Source organism: Phacochoerus africanus, chromosome 12 (assembly GCF_016906955.1).
Source record: "Phacochoerus africanus isolate WHEZ1 chromosome 12, ROS_Pafr_v1, whole genome shotgun sequence".
Lineage (NCBI taxonomy): Eukaryota > Metazoa > Chordata > Mammalia > Artiodactyla > Suidae > Phacochoerus > Phacochoerus africanus.
Genome location: NC_062555.1, coordinates 51,862,220 through 51,887,174, shown reverse-complemented (window position 1 = coordinate 51,887,174; position 24,955 = coordinate 51,862,220). Strand labels below are relative to the sequence as shown.

At 46.0% G+C, this 24,955-nt stretch overlaps 1 protein-coding gene across 1 annotated transcript in view; it reads right to left on the bottom strand.

Annotated features, from left to right (window-relative positions):
- The window catches only part of FAM171A1 (family with sequence similarity 171 member A1), a 151,345-nt gene that overhangs the window by 53,597 nt on the left and 72,793 nt on the right, over positions 1 to 24,955 (bottom strand). The window contains exons 2-3 of the mRNA XM_047754726.1: positions 9,928 to 10,155; positions 21 to 113 (exon numbers count right to left, since the gene is read on the bottom strand). Of these exons, the coding sequence (XP_047610682.1) occupies positions 21 to 113; positions 9,928 to 10,155 (321 nt within the window). The remainder of the gene's footprint in view (positions 1 to 20; positions 114 to 9,927; positions 10,156 to 24,955) is intronic.

Genomic DNA, 24,955 nt, shown 5'->3' with positions numbered 1-24,955 from the left:
TTTGTAAATAGCAAACATACCTTGGAATCCTGAGACAATTTGCACAACATCTTCATACACCATCAGAGTAGCAGAGCGTTCTGGAAGCAGGCCGAGGCTCAGCGAAGAAAATACTGCAGAAAACAAAGAGGGCTCTGAGGGAAGGCTGACATTTACATCAAAATGCCCACTCCAACTCTCCAAGTGCTCTGCAGTCCTGGGCTTCTCTGATTTCTCATCAATCCACCACACTGATTTTGAGCAGTGTGACATAATACTAAATACATATTTGGTCTCTGCCCCTGGCTCTTGGGACAGAGCTTCTAGGTCCCTTGCAGTTTCCTGAGTGAGCAGAGGGTCTTCCGCTCTGATGAGGAGACCCTGGGTGGGCTCCTGGATCGGGGCTGGTCAGGCAAAAGATCCTGTCGTGATGAGGCTCGTGGAACTTCCAGCCCCACCTCCCATCCTCTGGGGAGGGCAGTGGGGTGGAGAGCTAGGCTAATCCTGGATCACGCCCGCTGTGACTAACGAAGCTGCCGTGGACGTCCCAAAGGCTTTGGGGAACTTGAAGCTGGTGACCACTGATGTGCTGGCAGCATGGTTCACCCCAACTCCATGGAGACAGAAGCTCCCACGCTCAGGCCCCTCTGGACCCCACCCTGTCGTACCTCTTTACACGGCTGTTCATCTGCATCCTTTATCATATCCTTTATAAACCAGAGGATGCGAGGAATTGTCTTCCTGAGTTCTGTGAGCCATTGTGAAGCCAGGGAGGTGATGGTGGGAACCCCTGATTTAGAGCTGGTGGGTCAGAAGGACAGGGAACAACCTGGCACCTGTGTCTTAAGGTGGGGAATGGTCTTGTGGGACAGAGCCCTTCACCTGTGGCTTTGACCTAACTCTGCATAGTTAATGTCTGAACTGAGCTGAACTGTAGGATACCCAGTTGGTGTCCAGAGAGTCAGAGAACTCGCTGGTTTGAGAAAAACCGGGACTCATTAGATGTCAGAGCGCTGTGAGTAGAGAGAAAGAAAACGACTTTTCCTTTGGGTGTGATTTAGCAAAAGGCTTTCAAAATGCCAGCAGGGTCCTGCAGCCTCTCAGAACAACTGCTCATCCTATGACTGTCAACTATGTATGTTGTAGAAGTTTTCAGCAAAGCATTGAATCTCTTCCCATTAGGAACTTATTAAAAGTCCCTATGTGTATGTAAAACATTGGATTTTTTTTTTCATATTTTCTGCCCTTGTACAATTTTTTTTCCCCTTTTTAGGGCCACCCCCATGGCATATGGAAGTTCCTAGGCCAGGGGTCGAATCAGAGCTGCAGCTGCTGGCCCACGCCACAGCCATGGCAACACGGGATCCAAGCTACATCCTCCACCCAAGCTGCAGCTTGTGGCAATGCCAGATTTTTAACCCACTGAGCGAGGCCAGGGATCAAACCTGCATCCCCATGGACACTATATTGGGTTCTTAACTTGCTGAGCCACAGCAGAAACTCCAAAACATTGGATATTAACATTAACAAAGACTTAAAAGAATTTCCATTGTGGCTCGGTGGTAACGAACCTGACTAGTATCCATGAAGATGCAGGTTTGATCCCTGGCCTCGCTCAGTGGGTTAAGGATCTGGTGTTGCCGTGAGCTGTGGTGTAGGTCAAAGACAAGGCTCGGATCTAGCATTTCTGTGGCTGTAGTGTAGCCTGGCAGATGCAGCTCCAATTCCACCCCTAGCCTGGGAACTTCCAAATCCCACAGATGCAGCCATAAAAAGAAGAAGAAGAAAAAAAAAGACTTAAAAATTTCCTCCCTGTTCTGGGAACTAATAAGCTGAAAGAACTTGTGCTATATTAAAATTCTTGTGCAAGTTCCCTTGTGGGTTAAGGATCTGGCGTTGTCACTACAGTGGCGAGGGTTGCTGCTGTGGTGAGGGTTCAACCCCTGACCAGGAAACTTCCTCATGCTTAGGGGATGGTCAATAAAATAAAATAAAATTCTTGTTTAAATACCTGGACTTCCAATTAAACAATCTGCAAAGCCTATATGTTTGTGGGTACAACATGAATTTAAGAAAAACACCAAATCAATGTATTATAGTGTATTATACACGTATTATAATATATTACAGTGTTAATAATCACTGACATTACTGAACCATCACAGACACATCAGACGGTATTCTAGGGGCTCTAATTTGGGTAATTTATTTAACTCTCCAAACAGCTCAATGAAAGAGGTATGATTACCATGCCCACCTGATGGGTAAGAAACAGGTTTACAGATAAGGGATTAATTTGCCTAAGATCTGGCAGCTGGTATACTGGAGCCAGGATTTGAACTCTGGCGTCTGACCTCAATTGCTATGCGCATGGACTCAAATTCAAAGGCCTCTTGGACTCCATCCAGTCTAAGCCTCTAAGCTCAAAGTGGAGGCAAGTGAGGCCTCAAGAGGTGCAGTGACTTGCTGGGAAGATACTAGAACCAGAAATATCAAGGGCTACGAGCATCAATTACATGTACAGTTGGCTCTGAAAAGAGCCAGAGGGGACAAGTGAGGGGCTGGCCTTGGACATGACCCCTCTCTCTACACAATCCATTTACTACCTGCCACTATATACAAGGCCCAGAGCTAGATGTGCGGAAGAGACTGATATTGGGGGCAGTCGGTGCCCTCAAGGGCTCCACATTGGAAGGAGACCAGGACACACGACCGATAGCTGTATGACAAACAGAACATGGCAAGTACCACCACGCAGAGAGGGAGGCACCTCGGTGCCGGGAAAAGATCTGGCAGTTCCCCCAAATATTAAACACAGAGCTACCCCTGCAGCTCAGCAGTTCCACTCCCAGGTATATACCCAAGAGAACTGGGAATGTGTGTTCCTGCCAAAACCTGTCCATGAATATTCAAAGAAGCATCAGTCATCAGAGAAAGTGGAGCCAGCTCAATATTCCTCAGCTGATGGACAGATCAACCAAGTGTGGTCTATCCACGCAATGGAATGTTGTTTATCCATAAAAAGGAATAAAGGACTGATCCATGGTACCACATGGACGGACCTTGAAAACATCATGTTGAGTCAAAGATGCTGGACACAAAAGGCCAACATACTGGAGGAGTCCCTTATGTGCAAAGTCTGGAAGAGGCAAATCCATCGAGATGGAAAGATGAGTGGTTGCCAGGGGCTGGGGGAGTGGGAAATAGCAAGTCAATCCCAATGGGTGTGAGTTGGTTTTTTTTTTTTTTGGAGGTGAAAAAAAATATTCTGGAAGTAGAGTTGTGCTGGTTGTATGATCTTGTGAATTATACTTTAAAAGGGTGGAATCTATTTTTATTTATTTATTTTTTCTTTTTAGGGATGCAGCAATGCTGGATCCTTAACCCACTGAGCCAGGCCAGGGATGGAACCTGCATCTTTACAGACACTATCTTGGGTTCTTAAGCTGCTGAGCCCCAACGGGAACTCCGCAATTTATGATACATATGAATTATATCTCAAATACAAAAAAGAAAGAGAGAAACAAGAAAGAAAAAAAGAATTCATTTGGGGGACTTAGAGTTGGAAGAGAAACTCTACACCAAGTTGGAGGAGGGAGGATCAGGTCATGTGCAGAGAGGACCCCTAACCTGGGGAAATCCTGCATGACATTTCACAGGGAAATACAACCCTTCTGGGAGTTCCGGTTGTGGCTCAGCAGCAACAAACTCGACTAGCATTCATGAGGATGCGGGTCCCATCCCTGGACTCGCTCCGTTGGTTAAGGATCTGGAGTTGCCGTGAGCTGTGGTGTAGGTCGTAGACATGGCTGGGATCCCACGTTGCTGTGGCCGTGGTGTAGGGTGGCAGCTACACCTCTGATTTGAACCCTAGCCTGGGAACTTCCATATGCTGCAGGTGCAGCCCTAAAAAAAACCCAGAACTCACCTCTGGTTTGTGCTCCCTGCCTCTCCAAGCACAGGTGTCTGGATGGCCCACTCCCTCCAAGAGGTCACACAGACCCTGCAGGCATTTGCTGAGTCCTGAAAACCTCTGTGCTGATTGGCTGGGGGACTCTAAGCTGGAATCACCTGTGATTGGTCTCCTGAGATGAGTGTGATCGTTGGAGAAAGGTTTCTAACCTACCTTTGGTAGGTACACGCAGGCATAAGGCTCTGTTCTAGCAGACCGTCGCTCAAACGCTGCTTCGTAAGGGAGAGAAAACGACTTTTTTTTTTTTGGTCTTTTTTTTTCTTTTCTTTTTTTCCCTTTTCTAGGGCTGCTCCCATGGCATATGGAAGTTCCCAGGCTAGAGGTCTAATCAGAGCTGTAGCCACCGGCCTACGCCAGAGCCACAGCAACGCCAGATCCGAGCCGTGTCTGCGACCTATACCACAGCTCACGGCAACGCTGGATCCTTAACCCACTGAGCAAGGCCAGGGATCGAACCCGTAACCTCATGGTTCCCAGTCGGATTCGTTAACCACTGAGCCACAATGGGAACTCCGAAAATGGCTTCTTTTACTGGCTGCAATGGGAGGTGTCAGAGGCACCTGCACAGTCCTGGGTGGGAGGGAAAGGACTGCAGAACTCAAAGGGACCAAGCAGCCTGGTTGGCGGGGGGGCGGTGGCAGAGAGGCCCTGAGACCGGTGGGCAGGTGGCACTGACCATTCAGTGTGAAGATGCTGAGGTCTTGAGCTTTGAAAAGGAAAGAGAAACCTCTAACTCTGCCTGGGAGAAGCACGAGGACTTCTTAGAGCAGAATAGAGCCAGGCTGGGCATTACAGGACAGAAGACAAGCTTGCAGAGAGAACAGCAAAGGAATGATAGATTAGGCCAGCACAGAGGGGGTAAAGCGTCACAATAACTCAGAGAATAACCAGCTGCCCAGGGTGACCAGACCATGAGATACGTGAGGGAGAGGCGGCTGGGGAGGAGGGCCAGACGTTCTGTTCAGTCTAAACTTTATCCTGAGAACATCAAAGGCCCCTATGCCGATGTATAATGTAATTGACAAATATATATACAGACAGACTAGGAGATGTTGTGGGTTTGGTTCCAGACCACCTGAATGGACCGAATACAGCGATAAAGCATTACATCAATATTCTGGTTGGGGAATTCCCGTCGTGGCGTAGTGGAAACGAATATGACTAGGAACCATGAGGTTGTGAGTTTGATCCCTGGCCTCGCTCAGTGGGTTAAGGATCTGGGTTGCTGTGAGCTGTGGTGTGGGTTGCAGACATGCCTCAGATCCCATGTTACTGTGGCTCTGGTGGAGGTCGGCAGAACAGCTCTGATTAGACCTCTAGCCTGGGAACCTCCATGTGCCATGGGAGCGGCCCTGTAAAGACAGAAGACAAAAAAAAAAAAGAAATTCTGGTTGTCCAATGCACATAAAAGTTAAGATTATATTATGCCATAGTCTATTATGTGTGTGATAATATTATGTCTTAAAAAAACAAGGTATGGGGGTTCCTGCTGTGGTGCAGTGGGTTAAGGATCAGGCATTGCCACAGCTGCAGCCTGGATTCAATCCCTGGCTGGGGAATTTATATATGCTGCGGGTGTGGCTATAAAAAGAAAAAAAAAAAAGGATACATAAAAATGGCTGCTTCTTTACAAATGATCATATTAACAAAGTCAAAACCAATGTAGAGGCCATCTCCATTTGCATCTGGTATTTGCAAGTGTGCCTACTTGCTAAAGCTTGTCACCTGGTGATGACAGATACTGGTGATGCTTTCTGTGTAGATGAACAGGGGGGCCAAAAATCGGAGTCTCAGATCTATGGTACCGTCCCAGCTGAGGTTCTTGTTTCAACGCTCAGACTGTACGTGATGTGCTTAGTGCCAAAGTCTGTGCATCCTTGTGCTTTTTGGCGGTGAATTTTGCTGTTTCAAACACCCCTGGAGTGCTGAGCTGTAGGGCCGACCAGTGCTCTTAAGTGCACAGGAGGCTGGGTCGAGCCTTTTGAAGGAAACCCGTGTTAGACGAGCTTCGTTCAGGCATGAGTTACAGTGCTATTGGCTGTGAGGGCTATGTTAATTAATCAGCAGTATATACTGAGTTGGGTATGTCGATGCAGAAACACACATAAATCAAAGAAGTGCGCAGATCGGTTGATGAAAATCTGATCAGAGGCTCTTGGGAACCAGCTCTGCATTTCCCCTGGGAGCAGTGCCTCGGGATTCACGAATTCAGTGTTTGTGGTGGTTTTGTAGGGCATCACTCCTGTGATGGTGAGGATCAAAGCTGTGCTGTGCTGCTGCCTCCCCAGCAAAGGTGGGGTTTGGTGTCCAGGTACCCTTTCAACTTGCCCTGGGTTGTTTCCAGTGATTGCTCAGCGTGAACAATGGTGGAGGTCAAACATTTTCTTGAGCTATAACCTAACAAGGATCACCGTTCCCAACCTGTCAGCTGTCTTGGGGTTCTGTTCCAGCCTCCCTCACCTCCACCCTCTGGGTGAGATCACAGCTTTGACTCTCCCCTCAATGCTGTGGATGACCCCAGACTGCACCCCTATACCTCCAAACCTCGTAAGTCCCCAACTCTTTTCAAACTAAAAGCTGAACACACTTTGGTGTTGCAGAAGCATCTCAAATCCAGCCTTATGCTAAATCTATCAACCCCAGCACTCATTCCCTCCCCTCTGCCTGAGCACCAAGCCTGAGGAGTGGGGTGCACTCAGGAGGGAGGAAGGGGGCTTTTTTTCAGCCCAGGGCATGAGTCCACTCAACTTTAGGGAACCACAGGGTGGCAGGTCTCCCAAGCCCATGGCCCATCTATTATCTTATCAGGAGCCAGAAACCCCAGATTCAACTTATATTCTAACTGTCCTTTCCCTTACATCTCTTCCTCTCTTTCTCCAAGGCTTTCTGGATTTTGCCTGCTAAATATTTCTTAGATTTATCTCCTTTCCTCTAAAAATTTCCTCAAGGATTTCCTCAGTTGTAACTATTTAAATCCACTGCTCTCAAAGTAGTGGTTGTCATACAATCATTATGGAGAAGAGCATGGAGGTTCCTCAGAAACCTGAATACAGAACTACCATAGGATCCAGCAATCCTACTCCTGGGCATCTATCTGGGCAAAACTACAATTCAAAAAGATACATGTACCCCGAAGAGCACTATTCACAATAGCCAAGACATGGAAGCAACCTAAATGTCCATCAACAGATGAGTGGATAAAGAAGATGTGGTACATATACACAATGGAATACTACTCAGCCATAAAAAAGAATGAAATAGTACCATTTGCAGCAACATAGATGCAACTAGAAATTCTCTACTAAGTGAAGTCAGAAAGAGAAAGACAAATAAATACCATATGATGTCACTTCTATGTGAAATCTAATATATGGCACAAATGAACCTGTCTACAGAACAGAGACAGACTCACAGACATGGAGAACAGACTTGTGGTTGCCAAGGGGGAGGGGGAAGGGAGTGGGGTGGACTGGGAGTTTGGGGTTGGTAGATGCAAACTACTGCATTTAGAATGGATAAGCAATGAGCTTCTATTGTACAGCACAGGGAACTAGATCCCGTCTCTTGGGATGGAATATGATGGAAGATGACATGAGGAAGGGAATGTGTATATATGTATATATGGATCACTGTGCTGTTGAGCGGAAATGGGTACAACACTGTAAATCGACTATAATTAAGACAATAAGTAGTGGTCTCAAACTTTAATGAACACTTTTATCCATAAATATTTGGGGGTGGGTGGAGGGGGTAGGAGCGGCTTGTTAAAAAGCAGCTTCCTGGGTCAATGTGCTCAGTAGAATGGATGGGTCCTGGAATCTGTATGTTTTTATAAGCACCTTTGGATGCCAGCATCTATTCATCTTTGAGACTCCGCTCCCCTCTCAGCTTCTCCAGGAAGCCTTCCTTCATTTGCTCACCAAGGCTGGTTAACCGTCCCTCCCCAGCACCCGCTACCTATGTAGGCACAGAAATTTAGCAGAGCTAAATCGGGAGCGATGGGATTCTGCGGCTGACTACATAACTAAACGGTAACCTCCTGAGGGGCAAGTTCTGAGTCTGCAGACCTGTATTCTCAGTGGCCAGGGCAGTGCCTGGTATAGAGCAGCTACTTACTAAGTGTAAATGGAACTAAAGAGAATTTTGTGGATGAGGTAGATGTTGGGGCTGGATAAGATGGGTACAGCCACATTCAGCTTCCACCTGTCCCCAGAAGCAGCGGGAACCCTGATGGCATGTCCAGTGGCACTGAGATGAGCACTGATGCTGGTATTCCAGGCACTGTGCTCGGGGCCATATGTGTGCCAAGCACCTACTTGCTATAGGCACTGCACGCGGGTGCACCCCCACCAGCTGCTTTTACTCAGAACCACTCTACAAGGTGGCCTCTGCTCGATTTTGCAGAGACTGGCATCAAAACTACAGGGGCTGGAGCAGAGATTGGGAGGCAGAACCCAGGTCTTTTGGTTTCCAAAGCCCACACCCACTACCATGACAGCAATGGTGGTGGCAGTACCAGATGGAGCCTAGAGTGAGGAGACGGGAGGGGCACCGGCTGCTGCTCCCACCTACCCCATCCCCCGCTGAACCTCTGTCTGGCACCATCCTTGTGGCAGATGGAGTATTCTGCAGTGTGAATGGGACGGTGAGACTGTGATTTAGAATAAGAAACATTTATTTGGTCTCGGTCTCATTCCTGGCTCAGAGTTTCCAGAACTCTTTCCTAAGTGATAAGGGCATTTAAAGGTCTCTTTTGTTATTCATAACAAGCCTCTTTCAATGGGAGTTTAAGGTGATAAAGAGATTTTTATAAAGCCCTAGATAATCTAAGGATGTGGGCTTGTTACCAGGGGAACCAACTGAGTGATTAGTGGGTTAGAATTTTCAGTCTCACCCCCTGACCAGGGAGGAGAATGGGGCTGGAAGATGAATCTGTCACTAATGGATAGTGATTTAACCCAAAAGGGTGGGGTTCGGTGAACCTCTTAGTTGGGGAACACCAGAGTTGCTGGGCGGGGGGGTGGGGGGAAGGGGGTGGCGCACCTGGAGAGCATGGAATCGCCACGCCCCTTCCCACATACCTCGCACCACGCATCTCTTCCTTGTGGCTGGTCCTTTAATAGCCTTAGCAATAAACTGGTGCTCTCCTAAGTACCCAGCTGGTGTCACAGAATCGACACCTTGCTGGATCTGTGGATGAAGTCCCAAATGTTCGGAGACCAGAGGTGCCAGAAGTGACGTAGTGTTGAGAGTGGAGGGAACACACGAGAGTGCTGGAGTTTAGCGGGTAAGAAGGTGGGGACTGATAGTGAAACTGTCTTTCTCTTTCCCACCTTCTTACCCGCTAGATGGTCTTGCCATCATTCCCCACCTTTTGGCCAGACTGCTTTCAGGCTCCTCAAGCCAGTCAAGGAACCCCACTCCAGACCCCTGCCCTAGTCCCATCAGCTAGTACAGAATGGGGAGTTCCCACTGGGGTTCAGTGGGTTAAAAACCCGATATAGTGTCTATGATGATTCGGGTTCGATACCTGGCCTCGTGCAGTGGGTTAAGGATCTGGTGATGCCAAAAGCTGTGGCACAGGTCACAGGTGTGGCTCGGATCCAGTGTTGCTGTGGCTGTGGTGTCAGCTGGCAGCTGCAGCTCCAATTCAACCCCTAGCCTGCGCACTTCCGAATGCCGCAGGCATGGCCCTAAAAAGAAAAAAAGAAGTACAGAACCAGAAGGCTGGGGAAATGAACAGAAAAGGCTTTAGTTCTATTGTGTGTCTAGCAACGTAGTGTCCCCAGCCAGCTTCATACTGGGATGCCATCTTTGCTGCACATAAGGGTCCCCAGAAAGTAATGTGGAGAATGAACCAGCATTTTCTTGACTGTCTGACTTGTATGTAACACTTACAAAATCATTGCTGGGTCTGACTCCATCCCTTGCCTGACTGTGAGCCCCATTTTAGAGAAAGGTTAAGACCACCTTACCAGGTAACCGGATTGGCTTCCATGGGGCAGAGTTTGGCACGTAGGCGTGCTTCGTGGCGGTGACCATCAGCTGACTGCCCAGCTTATACTGGAATTTGATGAAGGCGACGCCATCCGTCCCCGAGGTACCAGTGGCGATGGAGACCTGGTTGGTGAAAATCTCAATGAGGGCTTCCGGGATGGGCTGATGGGTGCTGGCGTCACTGATGTGGACCTTCAAGGTGACCTCTGGAAGAAGGACAAAGCAACAAAGGACAGTGGCTATTAACTGGGCAACTTAAACCGCGATTCTTCTCTACCTGCGCTGGGAAGTCGAAAGTGGGATAGGCTAAGGAAATCTAGATCTACATCCGAAACATAATGCATTTTAACCAGGAATGTCTTAGGGGTCCTTCTTTACACAGCATCCTTCAAACCCCTGCCCATAACAAACTGCTTTCCTGCCGGCTCCTCCCAGCTCACACCAACAAATAACTCACCGAAAATTCCACCCCTTTAAGACACTGTGCAATCAACACAGTGCTCTTTTATCCTTCCCAGCATTGCTGGCAAACCCAGCCCAAGCAAGATTCAGGCTGCTAACAGAAGAACCCTGCAGGCGCTACGATTTGCAGAAAACTCCTCAACAGTCTGGGTGAACACAGACGTGTATACACAGCTTGGGGTCGGTGTGCCGGTAATCGTGAAGACGTGACTGAAAAGTAGCCAGAAATATCTTTAAGGGGTTCCCTCGTGGCTCAGCCCCTTAAGGATCCAGCATTGTCACCGCCATGACATGGGTTCAGTCCCTGCCCTGGGAACTTCTGCATGGTGTGGGTGCAATCAAAAAAAAAAAAAAAATCTTTAAAAGAGAGGATCCGAAGAGTGAGAGGAGGGAAGGTTGGAAGGAAAAAGAATAAAAAGTAAACATTTGAAAAGATGACTGAAGTGGAATTACTAACATCTGCAAATCCAGATAACAAATATGGGAAATGGACAGCTCCAAACTAATATTAAAAATTAAAACAGAAGGGATAATTCTCATTTACTCATGCAAGAGCTGTTTATTGAGCAGTTCCTCTGCGCCTAGAATCATGAGCAACTGTGCACAGCTACAGTGGTGAAGGAAAGTGAGTGGGAGGTACTTAGGGAACAGCATGTGCAAAGGCTCAGAGGCAAGAGAAAGCCATGCTTTCTGAAGAAATGGAAATAGGCTCTGAAGGCTGGGTGAGGAGTGAGGGGTATGAAGTCCAGGGAAAGACAAAGCTTGAGGAGCTGGCAGGGGCCATATCAGTTGTGGTTTTATAAACGACCTAAAAGGATGGTTCTTTTTTTTTTTTTAGAGCCACACCCAAGGCATTTGGAATTTCCCAGGCTAAGGGTTGAATTGGAGCTACAGCAGCAGGCCTACGCCACAGCCACAGCCACAGCAATGCGGGATCTGAGCTGCATCTGTGACCTACGCGGCCACTTACAGCAACACTGGCTCCTTAACCCACTGATCAAGACCAGGGATTGGATACCACTCAGGTCCTTAACTCGGTGAGCCACAATGGGAACTCCAAGGATGGTTCTTTATCCCAAAGGCAGTGGGAAGTCACAAAGATCTTAGGCAGAGGAGCGTAAATCAAATTTATGAATAGAAACACATGGCTGTGGGTAAAGGACTCCAAGACTGGCAAGATTGGAGACTGCGCATTTAGTTACAAGACTTCCGTAATAACCCGGCAAGAGACAGTAATGGCCCATGGTGGACATCAATTAAAGGATGCTGATTCCATATATATTCCAGAATGATCAGTGCCTTCGGCCCAATAAACCCCTTTTGCTTAGGTGTGAAGGGAGTAAACAATGCCAGTGACCTAAGTCCACTTGCCACTTATAGGAACTACTTGCCACACGCTGTGCGCTGCCTCCGATCTGAAAGCCCTACTTGGGAGATGGAGGTGGAACGAAGAACAGCAAAGAATTACCAGGTGAGCAGAGAGGCTCATGTTTACAGAACCACTGGAGTCTGGCTCCATCAGGCCAGCGTGGAGAACCATCAAGGACGCTGGGTCCAGGCTGGCTGGGAGGCAGCCCCAGAGTGAGGGGAAGAGGTTGGCCCAAGGGAACGGCCAAGCATGCAACTCTAGGGTTCTATGCAATTCACACTCTGGGTTTGACCCTCAGCTCCACCAAGTTCTAGCCATGTGGCCGTAGACATGACTTATGCTCTCCAGGTCCTGGTCTCCTCATCCATAAACTGAGGATGGTACCGACATACATCTCAGAATAAGTACAAACACACGCCAGTGCCATTACATGAGTCCAACCACTATGCTTGCAAGCATTTGCCCACAGTGTCCATCACAGGGCACAGGGGAGAGTCGGAGGGGAGAAAGGCAAGACACACAGTAGAGCTTGATACCCCAAGCTCTTCCTCAACTGGAGCAACCACACTGAGAAGCATTTCTTTTGGTTCAAGAACTTCCACCTGGTGACGTGCTAGTGATCTTATGATGCTAAAGCAACCTTCTCAATGCTGCAAATTTCAGTCAGTCCATCATTTTCTCACCCATTCTTTTTACATGCTGATGAGAAAGGCTGGGACCTGGGACCTTTGACCAGAGTGCCTGCACCTTGAGCAAAAGAGTGGAAAGAAACTATAAGGGACTAAAAATAATTGCACGCACTGGCAGCTGGGAGAAGTTATGAACAATTAGATACAAAACGGCTACAAACCAAGGGACACTTCTGAAATGGGGGAGCCAAAGCAGCAGGCTGCTCATGATCCCTGCAAGCAGCACCCCCAAGGGGGTGGACGGACCGCCCCCATGCCACCCCTCTGGCCCAAACTCCATACCTGCCCCCTGCTATTACCCCATTTAAGGAACCAGCCTGCCCTCCTCGGGGAGCAAGCTCAGACACCTGTTACTTGTTCTTGCTCCCTCCTACTGCAGCCTCGCCAGTAAAGCCTTGCCAGAATCCCTCATCTGGTCTCATCTCAATTTCTATAGATTAAAGGGTCCAAGGGCTCAGGCCCATATCACTGACTTAAAACACTGACCAGATGACCATAAAGAACAGCTAAAGAATCCTAGACCCAGGTACTCTGTAAGGTCTGTACCAAATAAATCTCTTAAAACCTTGTAGAAAAAAAAAAAAGTGCTATAGAAACTGAGTCTGGCTACTTCACACTACAGGAGGAGAAAACTACTGCTACAAGAGGGATAAAATCCACATCAAGAAAATCAAGGATATGACATTATGAAACATACTTGCCCTCCAATCTTTAACTTTTTTTTCTTTTATGACCACATATGGAAGTTCTTGGGCCAGGGATTGAATCCAAGCCCAGCTGCACAGCAACAACGTCAGACCCTTTAACTCGCTGCACAGGGCTGGGGATGGAACCTGCACCTCTGCAGCAACCTGAGCTGCTGCAGTCACATTCTTAACCTCCTGTGTGACTATGGGAACTCCTAATTAATATTACCTTAATGCTATTTGCTGTATGTATAAACACACATGTGTTTTCTTTTTTCTTTCTTTTTCTTTTCACAGCTGCACCTGAAGCAAATGGACGTTCCCAGGCTAGGGGTCAAATTGGAGCTGCAGCTGCCAGCCTACACCACAGCCACAGCAACGTGGAACCTGAGCTGCAGCTCTGACCTATGCCACAGCTTGTGGCAATGCTGGTGGCTCCTTAACCCACTGAGCAGGGGTAGGGATCAAACCCATATCGTCATGGATACTACTTGGGTTCTTAACCTGCTGAACAACAACGGGAACTCCCTATACACATGTTTTCTTTTTTGAACTGGGTCTTTCTTGTACCCAGGTGGTACGGGAAGTTAGAACATAAAGGAACTCAGCTTTCATTAATTCTCATAGAGCAGAAATCCTGTGGAACAGGGCAGGTGGGAAGGTGGCTCCTGTAGTGTTGTGTTGATGATTCATGTCATCTTACAGGAATGCAACATTTCATAACAACCAGGATTACAAGGTTCCTGCTTTTTTCACTTCACTCTTTGCTGAGAAGGTGAAAGCAGCTGTGATCTGGCAAAAGCTAAAGGGTTTGTGAATAAACAAGAGATAGAAGGCGTTCTTCTGGAGTCAATATCCTAGATCCTCCCACCTGAATTTCTTCTATTACAGGAAGCCTAGTTCAAGCTCTGTGATTGAATACCTTGAAAGAGATTACTCAGGGCGACTTCTTTTGGTATGATAGGATGTCAAAAAAATATCACTATGGTTAAGAAATTATCACAGACCACGGGGGTATCACCCTTTAAAAACATTTGCCATTTGCTTTATTCATATGACACCACAGCATGGACTCTTGCTCAGTAGTTCTAGATCTAGTCTATTTTTTAAAAAACAGACTTTGTTTTTTAGAGCAATTTTAGGTTCACAGCAAAACTGAGTAGAAGTTATAGAAATGCCCCATTGGGGTAGTTTTATAGAGTAACACTTAGAATTAGATTATCCATTCAATAGCAAACAAAATCATTCCCACTAAATGACAACCAAGGGAGTGATTATACGATGAGTTGGGGGCACTATTTACTATTTATCTCATCTTGCAGATAAAAGGAATACCCTATAGGCGTTCCCACTGTAGTACGTGGGTTAAGGATCCAGCATTGCCGGAGCTATAGCATAAGTCAAGGCTGTGGCTTGAATCTGATCCTTGGCCCAGGAACTTCCACATGCCGAGGGTGTGGCCAAAATGGAAAAAAATAAAAGAAGACCCTTTAAGTGGCCTCACAGCTGAATTTGGATTAAGATGCACTCCTGGGCATCTATCCAGACAAAACTCCAATTCAAAAAGATATGTGCACCCCTATGTTCATAGCAGCACTATTGACAATAGCTAAGACATGGAAACAACCTTAGTGTCCATCAACAGAAGAATTGATAAAGAAGATGTACATATGCAATGGAATACTACTCAGCCATAAAAAAGAATGAAATAATGCCATCCGTGGCAATGTGGATACAACTAGAGATTCTCATACTAAGTGAAGTCAGAAAGAGAAAGACAAATACCACATTATATCAAGTACATGCAAAATCTAAAATATGATACAAATGAACTTATTTACAAAACAGGAACAGACTCACAGACTGAAAAACAAACTTACGGTTACCAAAAGGGAAGGTCGGGGAGAGGAGTAAGTTAGGAATTCGGGATTAGCAGATACAAACTACTCTGCATAAAAGAGATAAACAACAAGGCCCTCTGTATAGCACAGGAAACCATATTCAATATCCAGTAATATACCATAATGGAAAAAAACATGAAAAATTATATATATATATATATACCATAATGGAAAAGAATGGGAATCACTTTGCTATACCCAGAAACACCACACTATAAATCAACCATACTTCAATTAAAAAAAAAAAAGATGCACTATGTGTCTGTTGGTCAGTGAGAGTTTACAGACCTGATGAGCTGGGGCAACTGATTTCTATACTGAGGCTGGGATATTATTCTTTTACTCTTTACCCCGAACATCCATCAAAGTTCTGCTGGTTCTGATTCTAGACCATAGGTCTTAAACGGACCTTTCTTTTCCATCCTTGTTAACACTGCCTATTTCAGACCCTGGACGTCTATCACCCAGACTGCTGTTTGGCCCCTTCACAGAACTGCCACGGTCTTCAGGTCCTGACCCCTGAAATCTCACTGAAGCTAGAGGGAGCCACCTGAAATACTGATCTGACTCCTTCCTGTCCCCCTTCAAACCCGTCAGCGCACCCACCAATTGGGGTCCAGGCCCAGATGTGGCCAGCTGCCTGCTTCGCGTGGTCTAAGAGCTAAGAATGGTTTTTATACTTTTAAATGATCAGGGAAAAACAGTCAAAAGATTAATAGTTCAGGTCACATGAAAATGACCTGGAATTCAAATGCGTGTGCGTAAATAAAGTTGTATTGGAACACAACCCTGTCCAGGCATTTACATATTGTCTGAGGCTCTTTCTGCATTTCAGTGATGGAGTTTAGATGTTTTGGCAGAGACCAAAGGCCTGCAAAGCTTTTAGGGCCCTTGAAAGAAAAATCTGCCCACTCCAGACCTGCAGAATCCACCTCAAGGCTACCAAGGGCCTCCACAACCTGGCTCCTCCTGCTCCCCACAGACCTGGGGCCCCAGACACAGTTCCTACTTCTCCTGTTTTCCTTTGCTGCTACCTCTCATCCTTGCAGGAAATGCCTTTCTCCAACTTTGCTTTCATGTTGTTAATTTGTGTCCACGATTTAAAAGTCCTAATTAAGGTTTATTTAAAAATCCTGGTTTGGAATCTAATATACGGCACAAATGAACCTTTCCACAGAAAAGAAACTCATAGACATGGAGAACAGACTTGTGGTTGCCAAGGGGGAGGGGGAAGGGAGTGGGCTGGACTGGGAATGTGGGGTTAATAGATGCAAACTATTGCCTTTGGAATGGGTAAGCAATGAGACCCTGCTGTATAGCACTGGGAACTACGGCTAGTCACTTATGATGGAGCATGACAATGTGAGAAAAAAGAATGTACTCATGTATGTGTGACTGGGTCACCTTGCTGTGCAGTAGAAAACTGACAAAACACTGTAAATCAGCTATAATGGGAAAAAATAGAAATCATTATAAAAAAAAATCCTGGTTAGTTTATCTTTTTTTTTTTTTTGGCCACCCTGCAGCATAAGGGGTTCCTGGGCTATGGATCAGATATGAGCCACAGTTGTGACCTACACTGCAGCTGCGGTCACCCACTGTGCTGGGTCTGGGATTGAACCTGTCTGTGTCCTGGGGCTGCAGAGACTCTGCTGAGCCTGCTGCACCACAGCGGGAACTCCCTAGTTAGTTTATTTGATTCACCATCTCCTTCCCAAACTGGGTTGGGGGCCCCTCATCTGGGTCCCCAAAACTGCACAGGCTGACACTGCTCTCTCTCTAGCTCAGGTGGCTTCTACTGCACACTGATGATGGGGCAGTCAGTGGTGATGGTGCTCAGACCCCGGACTCTGACCAGCTCGAGGGCTCAGACCTTAAATAAACTACCAAGCATAATTACAAACTGGGAATAACAAACTGGGTACCGCAGGACAGCAGGATGGCAGGGAGCTGATTTTCAACTGTGAAGGCCTTTGGAGAAGCCATCATTGAAGCTCAGGTCCCAAGGAAGCACAGGAGGAGTTTCCTTGTGGTGCAGTAGATGAAGGATCTAGAGATGTCACTGCAGCAGCGCTGGTCACTGCTATGGTGCAGGTTTGATCCCCGGCCCAGTAACTTTCACATGCTGCTGGTGCAGCCAAAAAAAAAAAAAAAAAAAAATGATGCCCAGGAAACAACCAGGCCAAGGGTTGTGGGTGAAGCTACAAACACCTTGAGGTGAGAGTGAACTGGTTGCTATAAAGGAGTAAGAAGCAAATGGAGGGAAATCCTGAACAGCTAACCACCTCCTAAGACTGCAGTGGGAGAGCCACCAGCCACAGGTGGGCATGCGAATTTAAATTCATTAAAATAAAACTGAATTAGAAATTGAGTTCCTCAGATATACCAGGCACATTTTAAGTCCTCAGCAGACACACGTGACTAGTGGCTGCCAAACCGGACAGTACAGAGAGAACATTTCCACCGTCACTGAAACCTCTATGAGACGGCGGTGATAATGTGCTCCAGACGCTCGTCTCAGCATCTGAGTAAGAAAATCCAGGGTATCCAGGTGGTTCACCAAACTCCCAAGGGAAACACACCAAGCATGATGCTGCAGCCCTCCTGGATCTGGCTGTCACTCAATGTCCCTACAGTGACTTACAGGCTCCACCCCACAACCAAATTACCTACCAGCCCTCATCTCCCACACACCCCCCACCCCTCTGTCCCCAATCCAGGGAGCTGCAAGGAGGCTCCTTGCGCTGTCTTTGCATCCTCTTCCCCCTCCCCTCCCTGCCCAACACTCATCCCCAAGGCTCCCTCCCTCACTTCCCAGCCTCTACTCAGATGTCACCTCCCAAATGAGGCCCTGATGGATGCTAGTTATTCCTTTTTAACTTTTATTATAGAAATGTTAGAACATATAGAAAAATAAAAGAACAGTATGAGTTTCACCCCACCAGCACTAAAAAGTTTCCTTTTTTTTAAAGCTGTATTGAATGTTTACTATTTACAAGGTCTTTCCTCTTTTTTTTAATGATTAAAATTTTTTCCATCACAGCTGGTTTACAGTGTTCTGTCAATTTTCTGCCTACAGCAAGGTGACTCAGTCACACACACACACATACATATACATTCCTTTTTTTTTTTTTCTTTTTATAGCCGCACCCAAAGCATATAGAAGCTCCCAGGCTAGCAGCTGAATCGGTTGAATTGGAGCTGCAGCTGCCGGCCTACGCCACAGCCACAGCAACGTGGGATCCAAGCTGTGTCTGCGATCTACGCCACAGCTCATGGCCATGCTGGATCCCTAGCCCACAGAGCGAAGCCGGGGATCCAACCCACATTCTCATGGATACTAGTCGGGTTTGTAACCCGCTGAGCGGCAACGGGAACTCCCTTGCTGGAATATTTTGAAGCAAATCCCAGACATCATATTAGGTCCCCTTATTTTCCCATAAATATTTCAGTTTAAAACAGATACAGATTTTTATTTTTTATTTTTATTTTTTGCTTTATAGGGCTACACTTGAGGCATATGGAGGTTCTCAGGCTAGGGGTCGAATCAGAGATGTAGCTGCCGGCCTAAGCCAGAGCCACAGCAATGTGATATCCGAGCCGAGTCTTCGACCTACACCACAGCTCATGGCAACGCCAGATCCTTAACCCACTGAGCAAGGCCAGGGATCGAACCGAAACCCCATGGTTCCTAGTCGGATTCGTTAACCGCTGCGCCATGATGGGAACTCCCAGATACAGATTTTTTAAAAAATACCCTAAATGCCATTATCAGTCCCAATTTTTAGAACCACCTCTTTATATCATCTCATACCCAGCAAGTATTCAATTCTCTCTGATTGTTTAAAAATATTTTTTAAACAATTCTGACCCTCCTATCTAAAGTGTAAATACCAACCTCACCCTGAGCGCCTGACATTATCATGCTCTGCTTTTTCTTTTGTGCACGTAACTTTCTTTACAATTCTCAATTTTAACATGTTTATAATTTATATGTGTTTTAACTGTCTGACTCTTCCAGGGACATAAGCTTTGAGAGAGCTATTTTCTCTGTTTCTTTTTTCTCCTCTATTTATGAATCCCAAGCACACAGAAAAGTCTCTGGCACACAGGCTCTCAAAATATCTGTTAAATGAATTATGAAAACTAACAAGTATTTCTGGGTATCCTCTGGTACACAACCTAAATATCTCTGCTTTTTGTTGTTCCATTTCTTTTCTTCTCTCTCTCTCTTTTTTTTTTTTTTGTCTTTTTAGGGCTGAACCCATGGCATGTGGAAGTTCTCAGGCTAGGGGTCGAATCAGAGCTGCAGCTGCTGGCCTATTATACCACAGCCACAGCAATGCTCCGAGCTCCATCTGTGACCTACACTGCAGATTGTGGCAACTCCAGATCATTAACCCACTGATCGAGACCAGGGGTCAATGAACCCATATGCTCATGGACACTGTGTCAGGTTCTTAACCTGCTGCTCTACATGCTCTACAATGGGAACTTTTTTTTTTTTTTTTTTAAACGGCTACACCCAAGGCTTATAAAAGTTCCCAGGCCAGGGACTGAACCTGAGCCATAGTTGTGACCTACACCATAGCTCTGGCAACGCAGGATCCTCTAACCCACTGCACTGGGCTGGGGATTGAACCTGTGCCTCTGCAGTGACCAAGCCATTGCAGTGGATTCTTAACCCACTGTGCCACAGCAGAAACTCCCACCTGCCAGTCTCTGAACTGGAACATCAATCAGCCTTTTCCTACTTTCAGACATGAGCTGAAATATTGGCTCTTCCTGGATCTCAAGCCTCCCAGCCTTTGAAGTGGAACTACCCATCTCTGCCCCAGCTCTCCTGGGTCTGCAGCTTGCTGACTCACCATATAGAGATCTTGGGACTTGCCAGCCTCCATAATCATAGGAGCCAATTCCTGACACTTAACATCTTCCTATATGTCCACACATCCTACTGGCTCTGTTTCTCTGGAGAACCCTGACTGCCCAGTACTCATCACAGGGTCAGATTCTGCAATGCATGGTGGGTGGACCCCTGGGAGTGTGTGCTCAGACCTCTTCTTGCTTCATATTCCTACTCAGCACATTATTTCACCATCAGGAATTCAGCCACCACCTCTAGAGCGTGGGTCTCAAATTTTTATCAGCCGGTGGTAGAAACAAGAAGGAAAAAACAAGCCCTTGGGAAGCCTTCCTCCACTGTAATTCAGAACTTCTCTGGCTCTTGGCAGATTTGAAGAGTCCGACTCGGCGGGCACAAAGCAGTCTGTTCCCAGTAGTGCAAAGGGCATCTGCTTTGTGGGTAGAACACTAAACATTATCTTTTCGTCCAGCATTATCTTTTCATCATCTCCTTTCTGTCTGCCACAGACCTAGAAAGTGTGACAAGTCTGTTTCAAACTGCTGGTTGGAGAGGAAGCACCTACGCAGCAAATTGAGAGCAAACATAATGATAAGGACAAGAGGGAAGAATCACAGGGCACTGTTCACAGGTGCATGGTATTTACCAGAACTGCCTGCAGACACGGCGGTGGCGGGGGCGGTGGAGGTGGGGGGGGCGGTGTGCGGAAAGCGTGTCTTGTCGTTTCTTCTCCCCCTTCCTCTTCAAATAATCATTTATGGCTTTCGTTATTTTTCCACGAATGACAGAAAGCATTCATTTCATAATCTCTCGGGCAAATTCCAAAAAGCAACACGGTCTATCTCTATTAGAGGCACGTGCTCACAGGTACTATTCCAGATCACAGCGCCCTCTGTGGTTCTCACTGGGAACACAGTTGAGAGGTCCACTGTCAGCGGCAGTCTGAACAGAACAGCCTGAACGTCGTCTGGGTTTCACATCTCTTTGAACAAACTCTGGCTCATCACAGAAGGGAAAGCGAAGTCTGCGGGCTCCATCTTTTTTTTTTTTTTTTTGGTTTCTGTCTGTGAAGTTCTTGGCTCCCTCTTACCATTTTCCATGCCTTTTAGTACTCCCTCAAATTGGCTTTTATTCTGGGATTTTAATTTTTTTCCTTTCCTCAGTGGTGTTTAGAGCTGCTGGTTTCCACAGCAACCCACCTTATTGGAACCAGTGTTTGCCATCGGGTTCTGCAGAAAGAAAGTCTACTTCCACCAGCAGATCAAGCAAAGCTTTTATCACAAGCTGCCTGGAAGCCCTGTGGCTGCTGACCACCAGCAAAAGGAGCAGAAGAGCAAGTCACTGGACTCAGCCTCTAGCCGTTTGATGAGTTATATTTCACCTAAATTCAGGGGCGTCACAATGGCTTTCCATTTTGTAAGTCAAACAATAAAAAAAGTTACTTAAAAACATTTTCTAAATGGGCGGTTATTTTATTTTATTTTTTGCTTTTCAGGGCTGCACCCACGGCATATGGAAGTTGCCAGGCTAGGGGTTGAATCAGAGCTGCAGCTTCAGTCTTACGCCACAGCCACAGCAATGCGAGATCCGAGCCGCAACTGTGACCTACACTGCAGCTCCTAGCAACACTGGGGGCCAGGGATCAAACCTGTGTTCTCATGGATACTAGGTTTGTAATCTGCTGGGCCACAATGGGAATTCCCAGGAGGTTATTTTTTAAATGTTACCAGATCTTTGATCTTAAGAGATCCTGCCCTATATTACTTGGTGCTAACATTTAACAATATCCTTATATTCACGGAATTGCCATGTCTTATACAGCAATTACAAACACATTTGAATTTGCTCAACATGTTAAGGGGCAGTTTTCTATCCACTTATTTTATTCCTTTTAGAAACATGAAAGGTTTATCTTACTTTGTAATCTAATGAAATTAGAATGCGCTTTGTTGCACTAAAGCAATTTATTTTCTCTGGTCTCCAGAGTGCATATGCATCTTATTTACTGTTCAATTTCATTTTCTTCTTAATTTTTTTTTTCTTTTCTGGCTGTACCTGCAGCACGCAGAAAGTTCCTGGGCTGGGGATCAAACCCATGCAACAGCAGCAACCCAAGCCACTGCAGTGACAATGCCTGACCCTTAACCCACTGAGCCACAAGGGGACTCCTCTTCTCAAAATTTAGTGGATCATATCCTTCAAACAAATTATATATTTTCTAGGGGTACCCACTGTGGTGCAGTGGGTTAATAATCTGACTGTAGTGTCTCGAGTTGCTGCAGAGGCATGGTTTTGATTGCTGGCCCAGTACAGTAGGTTAAAGGATCCAGCATTATCACAGCTGTGGCTCGGATTCAGTCCCTGGCCCAGGAACTGCCATATGCTGAGGGTGCAGCGTTAAAAAAAATCATATATTTTCTAAAAAAGACCTATCTATAATATTACAGATTGTAAAATATTAGATATCATATAGAATATTATGTATAAGTCTACATATGATATATCAATATATTAATTACTAATAAATTATATTACTTTAGTATACAAATATATTAACAATGCCAATACAGCAATATTAATATGTTCATAGTTAATACATTATATTAATATATAATTATGTATAATATATTTCAAGTATGTAACATGTTATGTTATATAAAATGATACATGTTACACACTGTTAAATATTACATAAAATATTCTTATATATTATCTATTACATAAAATATAATATACAATATAGCTCAATAAAAACTTGCTACAACTTGGAGTTCCCACTGTGGTGCAGGGGGTTAAGGATCCAGCATTGCCATGGCTATGGCGCTGGCTGTGGTGCAGGGGGTTAAGGATCCAGCATTGCCATGGCTATGGCATTGGCTGCAGCTATGGCTCAGATTTGATCTCCGGCCCAGGAATTTCCTATGCTGGGGGTACAGCAGACAAAAAAAATCTGCTACAATTTATACAATCTGGGGATTCCCTTATAGCCAGTTTCAGCCACACTAAAACATTTGGTAATTTCTGTGTGTTTCATTCTAAAAATAACATTCAGTTTGGTGTTCTGCAAAGAAGGGACCACTCAGGCGCACCCTGGAGGAACCCATGTGCTGGCACTGGTCCTCTCCAGCTCCATCCATGGTGCCCTCAGCACTCGTGCTCTGCTGAATCGCCTTTGCTCTTGATGGTGCCAAGGGCCGTTCCAAATCCTCTCTACTCATTAGCAGCCATAATATCTGACACATAATTCCTACCCCGGAAATGTGTCCCCTAATTTTCAGGGGAGGATTATGATCTCTGCACTCTGAAAAAGCAACTAAGAGAGAGGTTTGTTGCTGCAGTCCCGGGGAACTCAGGATCCCACTTTGCGCCTTTCTGTGTCCTTCAGTCTTCCGGCAACTGACTCACACTGAAGCTTGGGAGAGACAACGCTAAGGTGGACTCAGTCACAGCCTCGGTCTGGAACGGGGTGGGGGGTGGGGTCGTCTCAGGCCAGTCCTGGAGCCACCCTGCTGGCCGCCTGCCCTCTGCAGGGCATGTGCTCTGAGCTTATTCCTTGTCATTGTCTTGTCTCCACAGGCTCTGAGCACAAAACCCTCAACCCCTCGTGTTTGTCCCGCTCGTACATGAACTTCTGTCTGTGCAGGGCTGCCAGGATCTCTGGGGCCATAAATCAGTGGATTCCTCCCCCTTTCCAGAAGAAAAATATACAAGAATCAAATGGATGATCGGCTCATGTATGATGCTTTCTAACCAACATCACCAAGTTGCCAAAAATGTGGAAATACACAAGAAGCATTCACAGACGTCCAGCAGGGAAAGGAGCGATGATAAATGCATACGGAATACGTGATTTATACACGATGTATGACATTGACTTCCTGGTTTTTCCAAGTGACAGGATGCCCTCTTCCCCCCACTTAAAACACTCTATAATGGAAATAGGAAAGGCAATACTCAAATACCAACAACCTCCAACGACTTTGTGGAAAAGGCCCTATCTATCCCACCCAGGAGTTAAATGGCAGAAGTCATTCTCTGTCTGATACTGTACCTGGTGCAAAATGAGGCCTTCTTCTGGAGCTTCCATTGTGGCTCAGTGGGTTAAGAACCCGACACAGTGTCCATGAGGACACGGGTTTAATTCCTGACCTTGCTCACTGGGTTAAGGATCCAGTGTTGCTGCAAGCTGCAGTGTAGGTCGCAGATGCTGCTCCAATCCAGTGTTGCTGTGACTGTGGCGTAGGCCGGCAGCTGAAACTCTGATTTGACCCCTAGTCCAGGAACGTCCATATGCTGCAGGTGCAGCCCTAAAAAGAAAAAAAGTGAGGCTTTCTGGGGCTGGTTCCACATCCAAGTTATGCTATAAAAGAAACTATAAAATGAAGACACTCTGGCAACTAATTTAGGTCAAACGTCTCAGAATAATCTGAAAATTATTGCTAGATTTACCTGATTCAACTGTATAACTTATATACATAACCAAGTGGTCTCAAGCAAAATAATTTCAGAACGTTCCTGTGATCTCACCTAAAAATCTGACAGCAAATGAAATGGACACAATCCCCCTCTTTTTAAGTGGCAGCAGGCTTTAAAGTACTGCATGAAAACATGATTACTTATCTTGGGGAAAACTTTTCCAAAAAATTCAGACAAATTTAAAATAAAAGAATGCTTTGGAGTTCCCACTGTGGCACAGTGGGTTAAGAACCCAACTGCATCAACTCAGGTTGCTGCAGAGGTACAAGTTCAATCCTCATCCTGGCACTGTGGGTTAAAGGATCCAGCGTTTCCACAACTGTGGCGTAGGTTGCAGCTGGTCCAGGAACTTCCACATGCTGCAGGTGAGGTCTTTAAAAAAAAAAAAAAAAAAAAAGAATGCTTTAACTCTTTGAAAGAAATCAGAACTGAAGCAGTTACTGAACACCAAAACAATGCTAAATATAGCTAAAAAGTTGCTGTTCCAACTTTTAAAAAATTTTCCGTAAAAATCCATGTGTGTATATACATACATATATATATATATATATATATATAT